The sequence below is a fragment of the Anopheles moucheti genome, chromosome 3 (assembly GCF_943734755.1).
Source record: "Anopheles moucheti chromosome 3, idAnoMoucSN_F20_07, whole genome shotgun sequence".
Taxonomy (NCBI): Eukaryota; Metazoa; Arthropoda; class Insecta; order Diptera; family Culicidae; genus Anopheles; species Anopheles moucheti.
The window spans coordinates 36,132,709-36,148,842 of record NC_069141.1 but is presented as its reverse complement, the minus strand read 5'-3'; the positions used below and the strand labels follow the sequence as shown (position 1 = coordinate 36,148,842).

Here is a 16,134-nt window from a genome sequence, read left to right as displayed (position 1 = left end):
AATTTGTGAATGAGTGTCCCTGCCACTTCCGAGGCCAAAACAAAGCGAGGAAGACCTAGCTAGCGGTTAGTGGCAGTGTACCGGTTCGCCGACCGAAGGTGACGCAAGCCAAAACAGCATTGAAAGCATGGCGACAAGAGCAAAAGGCGCCACACTGTCGGCACAGTACGGTGCAGGGTACCTTCTTCCGCCTCGCCACGGCAAGCGGCGGGTGTCCTTTCTGCAGTGAACAAAAAATAAAAGCACAAACGCCTCCGAACGCCAGACAAAGTGGAAAATCGTTAGTAGAATGGCGGCGAAATATGAGCAACCGACCTTCATCGCGGCATCGACACAACGCGACGAAATCAACAGGAACGGAGGAACGCGGCGCGCTGGGAAGCTGCAGATGGCGACGGAATGGCCACTGATTGTTGCCCGTGCGATAGCGAACTTGCTTCCCACTGTTGATTCCCATTACACCGGGAATACCGACGGTCGCCCTATCGGTATGGAGCAAATCGAATCACACCACGGGGTAAGCGCACTAGAATAGATGAACCATTCGGTCGTCGATGGATGGATGGATGGCCTGCGTGACGAGCGGACGTGGTGGGCATCAGATCAATGATGATTAAAGCGATCGAAAGCAAGTTATGCCGGATGGCCGGGCTGGGTGACTGTTTGTCTGTTTGCTGTACCATCCACAGCCGTTCTCGATTGGGCTGTGGCTCGACCGTTGAGATGATAGATGATGTTGTGTAAATAATGAAACATGAAACCCGTGGGTCATTTTCCCTGGAAGAAATATGCCCAAGCCATAAGGGTGTACGCTGGAGGGTTTTTGTTGTATTCGAAGGGTTTTATGCTTTTATGCTCGTTTTCGTCCTGACCGGTCGATCAGGGGCTGTGCCGATACGCTCTAAAATATAATGCACCTAATCCGATCGCAAAAGTGAGCAATGACTGAGGACAAAAGCCAACCATGTGAATGTCAAAAAGGATGAGGTTTTTGGGGGATTTTAAGCCACAGCGTGGGAAGGGGGGGCGCCATTGATAGCATCTTACCATAAATAATGCGCACGGTTCGGTTGGTTTTGAAGCTAACGAGTTCCGAAACCTGACGCGTTTAATGGGTCAGCAAAGACGATTGGATGTGCATTAATAATTAAGCGCAAGGTAGATCTGCCAGGTGAATATTTTCACCAGGGTGTCGCAAACGGTAATGTGATGTTTTTCACATTCCTGGCTAAATATGAAGTTGTCTCAATAAAACTTTTCCAATATGCGGTTAAAATGTTGATCGGTTGGAAAAGATGTTGTTGTTTGTTTTATCTTTCCTCGCAAACCCTTCGAAGGGTCGACATAAGCCGAGGGTACAAGTTAAAATGCCATCTGGTACAGAAGGATGGTTTGTTTTAACGAGGCAAAAATACTTATATTTTCTAAGAAAAGATGTTTAGATTTGTCATTAAAATTTGAAGCATAGATAAATGTTATGAAATGAAATGTTTTACTGTTTTACGGACAATAAAAATACAGTGGAAAGCCTAGTATCCGATTATTATGTCATTTTACCGGGTGCCTGATAATCGGTGCTCAGTCTGCCCCGCAACGGAAGAAATGAAAGGTCTAACTGTATTATATAAAATGGGCTCAAATTTTTATGCTTTTTTACGACAATAAACCACAAAGTAAAGATACGTTATAGATTTAAAACGAGATGCTTTTAAAGGAACTATCATACATCCTGTACTAAAATTATTCAAAGAAGATTTAAAGAAAACAGGTATTTCAGTGTTATCCGATTATCTAGCAACCTGACGGTTCCCGAGGAGCACGGATAATCGGCATTCTGTTATGAAAAAAAAAAAAAAATTTTGGCAGCTGTCATTTTTTGACAGACATCACTATGGTACTAGTTGCAGTGGCGGATCAAACGGTAGGCGGAGTAGGCGGTCGCCTAGGGCCTCGCCGTGTTGGGGGCCTCAAAAAATTTGTGCCGATTGTGGGATTATTGAAAATTTAACAGCAGAGTTAATTTATAGCAAAATAATTTTTTTTTTTAATTTATTCAGGAACGGCCAGGCCGTATTGCTAAAAATTATTTAATTTAAAAGGTAAACAATTGATCAAAAATATCTTCCTTGATTATATAAAACATTTATTTCTATGTGATAAATTAAATGCAGAGAAGAATATCGACTATGTGACTTTAAAGTATAAACGAAATTGCACCAGGATTTCCGAATGTATAGTACCAGGCGAGCATCCACAGAAGAGGTAGCTCCTGGTACTGCGCCGTACGGTATGCAATGTTTATACACTACATTTGCAACCAACTTGCAATGCAATGCGCCGTAAGGTATGCAATGTTTAAACACTAACTTTCCATACAAACCAGCTGTTTTGAGATTCCGATACCAGGAGAGCATGTCTCTCAAGAGGTGACCCTCAGACACTCAGGCACTCAGTCACTCATGAGTGCCGGTCACTCATGAGTGCCGGTCACTCATGAATGCCGGTAACTCATGAGTGCCGGTCACTCATGAGTGCCGGTCACTCATGAGTGCCGGTCACTCATGAGTGACTGAGTGCCTGAGTGTCTGAGGGTCACCTCTTGAGAGACATGCTCTCCTGGTATCGGAATCTCAAAACAGCTGGTTTGTATGGAAAGTTAGTGTTTAAACATTGCATACCTTACGGCGCATTGCATTGCAAGTTGGTTGCAAATGTAGTGTATAAACATTGCATACCGTACGGCGCTAGTACCAGGAGTTACCTCTTCAGTGGATGCTCTCCTGGTACTATAGATTCGGAAACTGGTAGTTTTCGAAGAAATTTTTCTCCACCAACGGGAAAGTTAGTGTTTAAACATTGCATACCTTTCGGCGGTTTTTGAGTGAAATTGCTGCAAAATTTTACTCGACCAACGGGAAAGTAAGTGTTTAAATATTGCATACCTTTCGGCGGTTTTCGGGCAAAATTGCTGTACAAGGCGCTGTACCTCTTCCGTGCATGCTCTCCTGGTATCGGCAATCTGAAAAGAGCTGGTTTGTATGGAATTTCGTACCAACCGACGGGAAGTTTGAACGAGATGAAGGATGCTTTCCGTTTCATCCATCTTCCTTACACTAGCGATCGCTCTCACGGGTTTGATAGTATGCAATGCAATAGTGATGGGCAAATTTATTCCACACTGCAGGTGTCACCTCTTTAAAAACATGCTTTCCTGGTTTTGCAAATCTGAAAAAAATTGTGTTGTTTATCGCCTAAAACATCAACATGAGCGAAACAGGTTTCTAAGAAATTTCTCTGATTGTTACCGAAGAAGTAAACCAATTTAAAACTGTACGTTGGGCGAAAAATCGTAGAAGGCGCTGGACTAATCAGGAATCGTAAATGTACATAAATCGTAGAAAATGTGATCCAAGTAGTGGCATTTTGGTTCTCTTTAGCGCATACAAATGTTTATATAGAGACTAGCTTACTAGGCCCGTTCACAGGGCTACGCAACAGAACTCCGAGGTGTACGCAAGGGAGCTTTGTTTCCGAGACTTTGCTGATGTTGTTAAATCATGTTTGAAGTATACCTCCCTAACACCGATAATGCCGTAGCAAAATTATGGGGCCCCCTTGAAAAATTCCGCCCTGGGCCTCCAAGGGGATTGATCCTCAACTGACTAGCTAGTATTTAGAATTACTACTGCCAATTTATTTTTTTGCTTTTTTAACAAATAAATGTTACCTTTTATTTATTGTCACATTATAATTATTAATTATAGCAGAGATATTATTTATTGAAAATGACACGAAAGTTTTTAAGGGGTTCATGGAGTTTACCACGTTTTACCGTTGTTTTCCGATATTTATTTTAAATATTTTTTGTATTTATTCATTCTGACAATTCTACATCAAGGTTAGTTCATTCCAGATAAGGGTCTTTGCCAAGGTGTCTAAATTTTTTAACGTTTAGACTATGCAAGTTATATGTAGTGTAAGACATATTTCCAACTTTATTTTAAAGTTTTTTTTCAGCAGTAAATTGGTTTACCTTCCTCGCAGAGTATGTTACGTCTCTCTACAGACAAAACATGTAACGCCTCATGATTAATAATGCCAATTTGTCTTTGTTGATGTGCTTTTTCTGCCTTTTCTACATGGGTTTCACTGTTCGAACTCTCTTTTTTTCTCGCTTTAAACTGAATAGTTTCGTTTTTATTTTATGCTACGCTGAACCTGAACCAAACGACCAACAATCCGGTGTGCATTCCCCAACAGGGATGAGCAGGGTATCATTTTGTTGCTGCCTACATATTTATCCTTCGCTTCTTTTTCTCCCGCTCATCGCTGGCAACCGTTACACCCAGCATCGTGGAAAGCAATTTAACACGCGACCTAACAATGGAGTAAGACATGCTAAACTTTTACTATCTTTACCGGCAACAATCTTTCGGGGCACTTGATGTGCGGTGCGGCTTGCTTAGAGTCTTAAACCCCAAATTGAATTTGTTCGTACTCATTTTCGGTGCAGCAGCCGGAAGGACCGCCGAACAGCTGAACCGGAGAGTAACCTTTCGCTGGGGTTTGCGACTGGGTGCAAACACCCAGCGCTTGGGGTCGCTTTCCGCGCTGCGAAACAAACGTAGCACGGTGGGAAGGAAAAAGTCATACGGCAAATGGTTGCTTTCCTGTGGTTTTCCAGCGTCGTACACATTTAGCAAAAGGAGTGAAACTATAAACTGGCAGCTGTAAATTGAAATTTATTTCACTCTTTTGAACGGGGCAAAACTTCATTTGACGCAGTCAGTCCGAGAAGAGACGCTGAGCGAGACGCGCACACCGGCGCCATACTGCGTTTCCAGCTTCCGGTATGGTGGAGGGGGAGGGGTATGGCGCTGGCGGAAAGGAGGTGATAAAATAACCGGCAACACCATCAATGGCGGCAAGCAATGGTAACCGGTTCCGGTTGCGTTGCGTTGTTCGTGGCTCGTAATTTATGATAAACAACAATCGAATGAACTTTTGTGCGATATAGCGCAGAAACGTGGGAATTTATAAACTTATTTAAAATGCAGCACATTTATTTGCATCGTGTTGGATGTGAAGGCGGGGGGGGCGTGGAGGGTAGCAGCAAACGAATGGGCCAGATGCAGCTCATTTTAATGCTGAAGCTTACACGACAAGCTTAGGCAAAACTCGACCACATTTCAACACGTAAGCAGCGGCAATAAAAAAGTACCATTGCGACTACACTTCGGCAACTACTTTTGGAATAATAAATGAAACACTTTACGCCGGGTTGGAGCTGGGAGGATCGTTGAAAAGCGAAAGCGCCCCGTGCCAGTGGATCAAGCACAATGTTTGCCGGAGTTATATTTAACCAAATTTGCAAGTGGAAGTAAGACCGGTTACAAATTTATCACAAATAACAAAGTTTTCAGCAGTTGCTTCCATATAAAAATAGGATTGAATAATTGATTGGTTTAATTGAATTTTCATAGCATCACACCGGTTGTACGCGACGGTACATTCTGCACGTGTTGTTATGTAGCCAGTTATTTTTTTTATTTGCTTCTCCAATCTACAATCGATCACGGTAGCCTTGCGTTACAAGGTAGGAAAGTTTATCGCTCGATTGTGCTGTGTGTTGCTAGCCCGTGCTACAAGTAGCTCAGTAACCCTATGGCAACTTGACTGCATCGTTTGAAAAGTTTCAGGATGCAAGTCGAGTGCCTCCTTCTCTCTCTCTCTCTCTCTCTCTCTCTCTCTTTCACCCACACTCTGTCCATTTTCATGCCGTCTCAAATCCTTTATCATGCATGTAAAGTGATTGCTATGGGTTAACTTTGCGCAAAAAGCTCGAAGCGATAATGTGGGAATGTGTGAGGTTGCTTGATGGATGAAGCAATGAAGATGAAGTGCAGCGCATCATTTTACTGCAGCAGCGGGTATCAAGTGCAAGGCATGTTGTGGCATCGGACAAGCATAGCGATACTCGTGGCGTAACCACCGTAGGTTGATGGTCTTGTTAAAAGAAACGAGGCAGCTGTTAAAAATCCGAAAAAATCGATCATCTGTCTGGCGAATTGCATAAGTTTAGGGGCATTTGTGGCAAGTAGAACATTTCATAGGAATAACTATAAACGCCTGAAATTCTGCAAATTGCAATAGAAAATGTACACGTTAAACTTCTTTCACAGGTTTGCTTATAGTTGTGCAGGAAATAAACCTTATTTATACGTTAAGAGAGCGCAAATATACCGTGATAGCAGCTGCAATTGGATTGCATTGCATTGCAATCGATATCAGCTTGACTTGCTTACCCATTAATTTCCTTGTTTGTCCGTGTACATCCTACAGCATGAAGGATCATTTTAAGTGTAGCATCAGTTTACTAATTTATTCAATAAAATCCATCGTTCCGACCATCGTTCCAGGCGTAATACTCTTTTCCTTGCGAGTGACTCTTGACTTAGGAGGCAAAAGTTTTTTTTGTGCAAAATTTGCATTCCTCTTATCATGCGAACCCGTTCCGATGCTTTGCCTTTGCTGTCAAGGAGAAAGTTGTTGAAATGATAAATTAAATCTTCGCTTCAGTGCAGCTGGCTAGTAGGTGTTTGGAAATTCGCTCAACGAGTGTGTTTGTTTGGTCGAGGAAATTCCGAAAACTGCTTCCCAAAATCACTGTCCGTGTGCGAAAACAACAGCAAACGAGTTCGAAAAGTGATTTTAATTTGCTGTTTGAGGTGGTGTTGTCAGCTGCCAAAGTGTGTTGTTTGAAGTGTTTTTAAGTTTGTTGTGAACTGCGTCATCCACAGTGTTACGCCCCGAAGGAGATGGGCTGTATTGTAAGAAGTTTGCAGCTTGGTTTGGTTTGTTGTTGTTTTTTTGTATTGATTCGTGGAAGTGTGGTAGATTTGCATATCTCTGGGCGTAATTAACGTTGCAGTGCATGCAGTACAGCAGGACGGAACGGGTAGTAGTGCCGATCCAAAGCACCGTGGCACCGGTGGCAGTTAGAAAATTGCTATTTTTCGATGCACAATGGCTTACAACCCTGGCTGACGAACATTCGAGCTCGTACGGTACCTTTGCCACGGGTAAAAACCAACTAATCACTCCATCTAAATTATTCAGCCACCGGGATGTCGGGATCCAGCACATAAGGGTGCAAATAAGGCACCGGGAGGATCATTTATTTCCTTCCGCACTTCACCGGTGGCCCTTGCGCCCCTGCCACCACACGAGACCGGCTCGTACCGAAGGTAAGAGCTAATTATTATAGAGTTTGCCTACACCGTCAGCACATGCAACCGAAATGTGAAGGTGAGCTGTGAAATGAATTCGAATTAATCATGCCTCAATGGTGCCGGCGTTACCGGATGCTGGAAGGGTTGAAATGAATGTCTTTCCATTCGTTCGAGTCAACGCGAACAATAGGGGGTTTCGCGGCGGGTAATATTCCAGGAAGGTTGGTATGTGTGTTATGCTATAGGTCATGGTGAAAGTGGAGCGTGTGTGAAGCGTCAATCCTGCCATTAGGTAGAAAAAAGTAACCTCATCCCACGTTTGTTGTCTTATTTTAAATTATTAAAGTACGAAATAGCCAAACACAGCAAGCCACAGCGATGAAACACACTGCCCATGGACTAACACACCCCCATGTCAGGCTCAAACTCTCAAGAGAAATCGATCCTTAAAAGCTTCACGGATAAGTCAACTTTGGAGCAATAGATGGCCTGTTCAATTTACTATCCCACCGGAGCACCGGCAAGAGATTCCAGCGCACGAAGTATGACCGACCCACCAATTAGGCGATTGGTGAGGCAGCAAAGTTAGTCAGCAGCAAAGTACTTGCTCCGGATAGTTAACCTTCACTCTCGGGAGAACTTACTGCCAAGCGTACGAAGCCAGCCAGCCAGCCATTAGCCGATCCAAATATGCTTTAAAATATTCATACCATCAAAAGCATCTGCCAACATTTTGCAGCGTGCAGATTGTACTCGACGGAAGCATATTTTCGGGCGGGCATACCTGCAATACTTCACCGCAGAGTAGCGCTTGTGAAGTTTCTGAAATGTGATAAATTTAGCCGATTGTTTTTGATGCATTGTAGGCGCGCACCGCGCCATTGTAGTATGTGTTAAAATTTGTATAGATAATAGATGCGCGGTTTTCCGGCCCCGGTATGGGTGCAGATAGCTGCAAATTAGTTTATGTATTTACGCTCGTTAGCGATACACAAACAGCACGACACTCTACACTCACCTCACTAAGTCCGCGTACACATTCGCGCGCGCATAAGTACTCGCAACTGCGTCGTGGAAGTTGAAGTTGGGTTGCCTGTAGGCGGCTCTCTGATTTCGGTTAACCGTGGGAAACATCTTGCCACGGGAAAATCGGGCGTGAAAAGCGTTAGAAATGCATGCTATCATTAGCGTTCCTGGTGTGTGTGTGTGTTCCGGTGAGTTGCGCGTGTGTGTTTGTCTGTGTGCCCATGTTGGCCGCTCTTAATGACAAGCATCTGACAACACTTTGGCTGAAATAAATCAAATTTGCATTCATTATCCTTCCTTCCCGAGGTGAAGTTCTGTCGGTGAACAGTCTCCGGTTTCTGTTTTGCTGCTTGCGAATCCTTATCATTTGAAGAGCAGGCCAAAACCGGGACTGCAAAGCGAGGGGCGCAGTAATGAAATAAGCTGTATGGACCACTGATTCTGCTTCAAAGACTGATATTTTGCACAGTGGTCACACTAAAGCACGTCTTTCGCGTACGGTTCCCATCACGAGGAATTCCACCCGCTTTAAAGCTGTCCGTGTCAGGTGTCTGGAAAAGAAGCAATCCCTTGGTTTTGGGTGAAGCACAAAACCGTGCCGTGCACGGTACCATCATTTCATCTCGCTGAACCATAACAAATATGATGACTGATTGTGTTTTAAATCCCAAAAAGTTCGCTGCAATTAGTGAAAACCGTGTGCCGAGTTGGTTTTGCGGTAAGCATCCATTAGCTGATTAGTAACGAACGAAGTAACGTAACGGTAACGTGTGCGCACAGCGTACGTTGTTATTGATTTCTTGGAGGTTGTTTTCGCTCACGCTTCACAGGTAGCGGGGGGGGAAAAAAATACTCCGTACAATATCGCACCAAATTACTGCGCATAATGATGACTCGTGGTAGGCGAAAACTCAGTGAAATGCTTCACATGTGGGTGGAATTATGTTTATGTTTTCAGCACGGTACACCGAAAACCAGACGCAACCAGACGCGCGTGCGGTGTGTGAGCAATAATAGAAGACAAGTAAAACAACCGTACGCCAGCTGACAGATGGAGCCGCCTGGTGGTTTTACTTGATGAAATGTAAATTATTGTACGTGTTCGATCAGTTTCGCCGGCAACGGTATCGGGGTGTATGGGATGCTGTGTGCAGGGCAAGTGTTTGAGGTGAGTTAGAAGCCCACTGCAAACGGCAACACTCGTGATTGATCGCATGGTGCATGATGTGTTGCCGGGGCTGTCACAAGCGCAAGGCAATATTCTGGCCGATGAATCTGCGTTCAGTTTGTTCGGTTGCACATGTGCCAGCGAATGGATAAAAGCCTTCGGATCAAACTGGAACGATCGGCCTATCGTGCACTCGGGGACGGGTAGCCACTACCTTACCGTCCCATCGGCCCTGATTTCATATTCTCTGTGAGTTGAGTGGATGTTGGTGTTTTGTGATTTTAACAAGTCTCGGTAGCTTTGGTGTAGCTTTCCCGGAAAATTCCGCCAGAGCCTGGCTATGCTGTAATGAATTCTGCACGATCCGGAACTGGCAAGTGATTGCACATGAAATGTGTGCGTTTTATCTTTAGCTGCTCGTATGATTAATTTTTGCCAAGAAGTGAGATTGTTTGAAGATTATGGGATGATTTCCGGTCTTAGCAATATTCGAAAACGAGTTTGTTATTTTGTGCAGCGTACTAAAAGATGAAGTTTAAACATTTAAAATTCGAAGAAAAACTAATGTTTAATTGCTCAGCTGGTTGCATACTTTGAGGCGCTGTTTAAATAGAAAACGCCTCAAGTTATGCTATTTGCACAGCACTGTTACTATGGATTGGATTTTTCTCGCAATTGTTTATTGCAACCAGGATTATCGAACTTTCGGTGATTAAAGCTTAACAAGAATGGTCCAGCACGCAACTTTCGCTTTGAATGATAAATTTTCGATGCATTAAATTTGCACTCAAAATCACTGGAAATCAAATTTGTAAACCACATCAAATCGTTGCTGTTTCCTTCCGGCCCAACTTACCAAAAGCACCCGTCACCCGGTCTTTTCGAACTAGTTTGTAGCAGCGATTGACAATTACAGTTTTAATTAAACATTTCCATGTTATCCGACCGTGCCCGACACGGAAAGAGCTGCGTCGGTATTTACGTCGGTTCGGGAATGTTGTAGCATAAACCCACCCTTCCGTACCATGAGCAGCCTCCGAACGCAGAACAGTTGAGTGTACCAGGTCGCTTGCTTGGTGCGCTTCGTACGCCTGTGTAGCAGTAGTGGTGGTAGCTTTTTTGTCTGTTTATCCATTTCGTGGTCGTCTTGTCGATGCTGCAACAAGGATGAACGAAAAAGGATGAGCCTGCGTTTTTGCTGGTGCAATGGAATTAGAAGCAATCCCCCTCGCCTACAACGACAACGACAGAACGGTACTGCGCAGGGAACCGATGGCACCGCAGCAAGGAAACCGTGTTTGTTGGTCATGTTTTTGCATAGTTGTAGCTTGATAACTAACCCCATCATCATGGTGCCGGCAGTACGGCGGAAGGATATGAATTTGTAAAATAAAAACCTAACAATACCCAGCGAGGAATTCTCGGGAAGGAATTGGCTGCCCATGCTCACGGCACGCCGCACAAAGCGAAGTTCCATCGTGTATCGTGTGCTTTGTTGGCTTAGTTTCAATTAACATGGAAATGAAGCATCCAGCGCGAGCAGGACTGTTCCCTTCCTCTTGTATTTTTTGGTGCGACCATTTACGCAAACAAAACGATTATCTATCCGTTTTCTGTGTTCGATCTTCTAACCGCACCAAGCACAAAAGCCGGATAGTGTGCAACGAATCGAACATTTACTTTCACCGCATCAGCGCGCGACGTTTTTCGGCTCGGGGAAGTTTGTGAAGCATTCTTGATTGGATGTGGGAAGACAATAAAGCAACTTTGCCGGGTTCTTTCCATCATTTTATTCGCATCACTAATGCCGTCCTGTGTGCGCGATAAGCTTACGGATGGCTGGTGGTTTTAGCGAGTTCGCGGGTAGGGATTTAGTGTGTGTGTGTGTGGTTGGGGGCAATAACTTTTGCTCGGGAATCAAATGGGATAAAAATGGTAACTTTTTGTGGAAACTGCTAATGGTGTTTGATGACGTTGGTGCGTGGTTGTCTAGCTATAGCGGATGGAGAGAGTAAAAATGGCCAAGTTTTAGTTGTACACTCGTCGCAACAGTGTAAAGTAGGAGTAGGAAACGTTGAGCAGCTTTTGAAACATTTCCAACGTCATCGGGTACACGTTGCCCACTTTTATCTGCAAGTAGAGGAAAGATTATTTCTTCGTTTAGGGATAGATGATAAGGGTGGAAAAAATAGTTAACCACACCGCATGTAGGTGATGGGAACCTGTATGGGAACCCGAACCTATAGCTCTGTGAAAGAAGTTAGTCAGGACTGTTAGACATGAGTGATCCTGTTTGGGGTTTCTTTTTGCATTGGAACGGCCTGGTAGGTTCGATTTATTTTACCACGAAGCCGGATAGTTAGTCCTTAGGAGTGGTTCGGATGGGATTTTTCCTTGGCATTGTCTTGTGACGACCGGTTCAGGTACCCACACACCACCCGGACCGCCCTTCCTAATTGGGAATTGAAATGTGTCATCGAAACGATTTGTTACGATGGAAAAAGAAAATAAACTATTTTTCCGGTAGATGGCTGTAGCGAACGATATTTTGTAATGTCTGTCAATACGACTGTTTAATTCTGTGGTTTCCTAGAGACTACTTCACTAAATTGATCTCTTGCTCCTCGTTCCCAGCTAACAAAGCAAGATCACTTGACTAAAGTTTTCCAAAAGGTAATATAGTAAAACGACAGTATGACATTTCACGTAAGAAAAATCTAATATTCGTGCATATACTACAATTTGCAGTTTACACGATCGTGATCAAAGCAGTTCAAATGTTTGAAAAAATCAGGACTAACTACCAGACAGGCTCTTCCTTTCGGTATTTAGTGGGACAGGAAGGGTATAATTTATTATTAGTTGCTTCCGTATGGTCAAACACTCATTTCAGATCTCCAATATGAAACGCTCAGAAATGACCATCGTCAGACCACAGACGTGTTTAGTGACTCTTCGGAAACTTAAAGAGATTGAGTTTGTTGTGTTGATGCATCCATCAGATATTTCGGACGTAGCACAAAGTGACTATCACGTTTTGTCTTAACAGCAAAACATCCTAACTGGAATTTGGGATGAAGAGAAGATTTGCAATATCACTGTTTTGTTTTTGATAGTTTTTTTTGTTTTATGAGTATTTGTCAGTTAGGATTACTGTTACGGCCCAACCTGTTCACCGTTGTCAGGAACGGTCAGCGATCAATGTGTGAGAGCGATCTTCCGAGAGGTAATAGAACGTGTGCCAAAGGGTTATTCGGGTTTGAACCACGAGAGCAGACTCGGAGAAAAGCCGAGTAAGCCGAAAAACGTGAAACGTAAAAGTCGTGTATCGTATTTCAGTAATACAGTGCTCGTTTGTTGTGTCTAAAACAATTGGTGTTTTGTAAGAAAGAAAACATTAAAATTTCAATTTCAATCTGGTGCTGAGCTTTTCTTAAAGTGCTGACAAACCGTACAGCAAAATGGTGCATATTAAACCCAAATCGAATAATCCTAAACATGTTGAATGAAGTCGTGAATTTTACGCAAAAATACAGGAAACAAATAATTTGAAAAAGAATAGAGATGTTAAAGAGAATTTTCCAATCTTATAAAATTTATCTCAATTCATGCTCCTGCATGCGCCTAAAGTTATGCAATTTGCATCACTTTCCATAGCTAAAAAGCAATCTTACCGCCATTGGTCGTTGAGCACGTGCAATGATGAGTATCAGCTTCTTTCTGATGTGTTCGTCAAAGTCTGGCCAGGTTCCGTTGTAAATGGCATCTCCAATACCGAGACTCTGCAAATGGGGGAAAAAACCCCATGGTAAACAATTCAACCAGCACAGTCCACTGAAAAGCAAACCTGTTCCAGGACCTCGTTCGCATGCCAGTAGAAGGCAAACATCTGCGAGAGTATCATGAAGATGTACGATCCAATCATTATCATCTGCGCCAACTGATTGCTCTATCGAGAGACGAAATGAGTGCTATGCGTAAATTTCCCACCTTCCTGTTACATTTTCTTTTTCGAAAGCACACTTACAATGCTAAGGAGAAACAGCAGTGCGCACAACATCATCCCAAACGAGAGGAACTCCAGCAAACACAGATGGGTGACGAGCGAGTTGAGGTCGTGCACGTATCTGTACGGGAGAAATGCGCGGAGAGCGTTTAATGGCGTTTCCTTCCCCGGCACGGAACACCAAAGACAGAGCGGTCAATCCCGGTCGGTCGACTTACTGGATGATTTGTTTGTGATACTTTAGACACTCCTTCAGCTCGGCGAAAAGTACGTCCGGGTTGCGACCGGTGACGGTCCGGTCCAGTTGGAGTCGTCCGAGCCGTTGCTTCAGGGCTGCTATCTGGACGAGCGCGAACAGGGTGCAGGTCGCGTAGAAGCTGGTGAACGGGATGTACATGCAGCATGCGGGGAAGGTAAGGTAGACCTGCAGTAGAAACACGACCTCGTACGTCGGCGTGGCCAGTACGTCCACACCCGGTATCGTGACGGCGTACGGTAAGCCGCGCCCGGGCACAAACAGAGGATAGGTCACAAAGCAGGCACTAATGAAGGCACCCAGACACAGGTTCGATAGCGATAGCATGCGTCCGCGCCGTGTGTACCGCTCCAGGACGGGTCGGATTTCGTCATTTTTCTGCCGAAACGAAACGAGGGAGCGTCCAACGCAAACAGTGCATAATTTCGTCACTAATGGTAAACAAAGCACAGGAGCACCCGTGCACCCGTGGAGTCTTACCTCGAGCAGCGCGTACTCGGCGGCAACGCCTTCGAAAAATGTCTCAAATTTCCGTCGATTGATCACCAGGAAGGAGGTACGCAACTATTCTTCCCCGTGGGGTAATCGACCGGAACACATTCCATTTGGGGAGCAAAGTGTACACAAGAATATGATGAGCGGTTTTGCTAGGGAAGGGAACATTTACGCCATTTTCCAATACCCTGCTCGTGGGTGCTGCGCCACTTACAATAAGGTTGAAGTACAGCACCGTAAAATAGCCGTTGATAATGAGCTCGCTCATGTCGCCGTACGACGAGTAGAGCTTGAGAAACTGAAACACGTTCAGCACGGCGACCGGTACGCAACCGACCAGGAAGCGAGATAACCGCGGCCGCCGCAAATACGACCAGAACAGCCACACTTTTACGTTGACACCAATTATCGGACACTCTTCGATCAGCATTTTCAGTTTTGCAGATGGTTCCGGAATTCCAGCAGACTCGAAGTTGCTCGTCCGTCTGCTTGGTTCGTCGTATTTATAAGCCGCGTTCCGTCGACGTTTCCTGATGCTTTATAGCTTCGCTGGTCGAAGGTTTTTGTGGTTTCGAAATTGATTATAATCAAATCAATTGCGTACCGTGACTTTTGGAGCAAATGATAGGTTTGGCTGACCATGCACAGGGGACTCGGTTGCGGTCACCTTTGGCCTTTTCCACGGGTGCTGCGTGGGAACACGGGCAGATGGGGCGAATGGGGCGATGACTTTAAAGCGCCCCGTACTTTGATTTCAATCGGCATTAAACTGAATTGCGACGGAAATGGTATCAGCATTTATCGATATCTCATTACATTCGGTTTCGGTCATGTCCGGGGGGGGGGGTTGAAACCCCCGTCCTTGGCGGGTGTCCACGAAGGTGCTCGGGAATGTTTTGTAGCAACGACCTGCCCACGAGGAGCAGGATGTGAGCTTTCTGAATGTGAGCACAACACAAAAGCCTCCATCATCTGGCATCGAGTGTTTGGAATAACTACATCACGAGATTCCCTCCCTTCTCCGGCACAGAAATGAACCTCGATGCCGGAAATGCATTCAGTGCAGCCTGCGGTGAAGCATTCTTTTTATGTCGGTCACTGGCAAACAAAACCACCTAAAAGAAACGACACGAAAAAGCCATGTGTTTGTTCAATTGAGGCTCTGTTTCTCGTTCTTGGGAGAGTCATGGAGACGGGTAAGGAGTAGGGAGGGAAAGCTGCAAGGAACCATTCGGGACCAACCGAGTGGGCATGTTCAGATTCGGCCCGCTTTGACGATGCACTTCCCCAGCTTCTATGTGGCCCATTCGTTTTTAGTGTATTTCTTCTACCTTATCCCATCCATTGCGGGACGAACCCGGTAGGTATGGCAATGTGACTTTCTGCTCCATTCATTCGGAACGTATATATGGTAGTGCTTCGGTCACAAACAAAAAAGGCCACGTATACTTTCGGGCGGGATAGAACGAGAAGAGAGAAACAAAAAATCCGATGGCTAAAATCCCATTTTGGAGCCGTGCCAGTGTTAGGGGGAGGGATGTAGGCAAGACGTCGACTTTTTTAGTTCCTGCTGTGGATGCTCACAAAAAAAAAACAACCACCAAAACCCTCGAGTCGTAGTAGCAAAACTGCATGCTACTACGACCGTATTCAGACACACTGATGCCCAGCATCGAACAGGGCCAACGATTTCTAGCGAATCTTTTGACTTTGTTCGTCCCAATGGCTGTGCCATTTTTTCGTGTGTTCTTGCCCTTCCGTTCGGCTGCAATGCTGCACGCGAAAAAGGAAACACCACCCCGGCGCACATGTGTGGCGGTGTGGCGGATTGTCGTGGTAGATTCAAAACCATTCAATTCAAATTACGGCCACCACCGTCGGGTTCACATATATGCATCGCGTTACGCTTGGTTAGCCGCAGGGCACCCGACCCGGGAACAGTGGAGTTGAT

At 44.8% G+C, this 16,134-nt stretch overlaps 1 protein-coding gene across 1 annotated transcript; it reads right to left on the bottom strand.

Moving 5' to 3' along the window:
* Positions 1 to 11,454: 11,454 nt before the first annotated feature.
* LOC128302421 (odorant receptor Or2) lies at positions 11,455 to 14,613 on the bottom strand. The gene is made up of 7 exons (XM_053039242.1): positions 14,398 to 14,613; positions 14,169 to 14,252; positions 13,651 to 14,066; positions 13,454 to 13,553; positions 13,274 to 13,375; positions 13,101 to 13,208; positions 11,455 to 11,556 (listed from the first exon to the last, which is right to left on the bottom strand). Exons 1-7 carry the CDS (start codon positions 14,611 to 14,613, stop codon positions 11,455 to 11,457), a joined length of 1,128 nt encoding a protein of 375 aa, XP_052895202.1.
* Positions 14,614 to 16,134: the final 1,521 nt, after the last annotated feature.

Coding starts and splice junctions, on each gene's coding strand:
- LOC128302421 (XM_053039242.1), bottom strand. CDS start 14,613: ATGCTGATCGAAGAGTGTCCGATAATTGGTGTCAACGTAAAAGTGTGG. Junction 14,067..14,168: donor CCGAGTACGCGCTGCTCGAG/GTAAGACTCCAC, acceptor TCGTTTCGGCAG/AAAAATGACGAAATCCGACC. Junction 13,209..13,273: donor CGAACGAGGTCCTGGAACAG/GTTTGCTTTTCA, acceptor CCCCATTTGCAG/AGTCTCGGTATTGGAGATGC.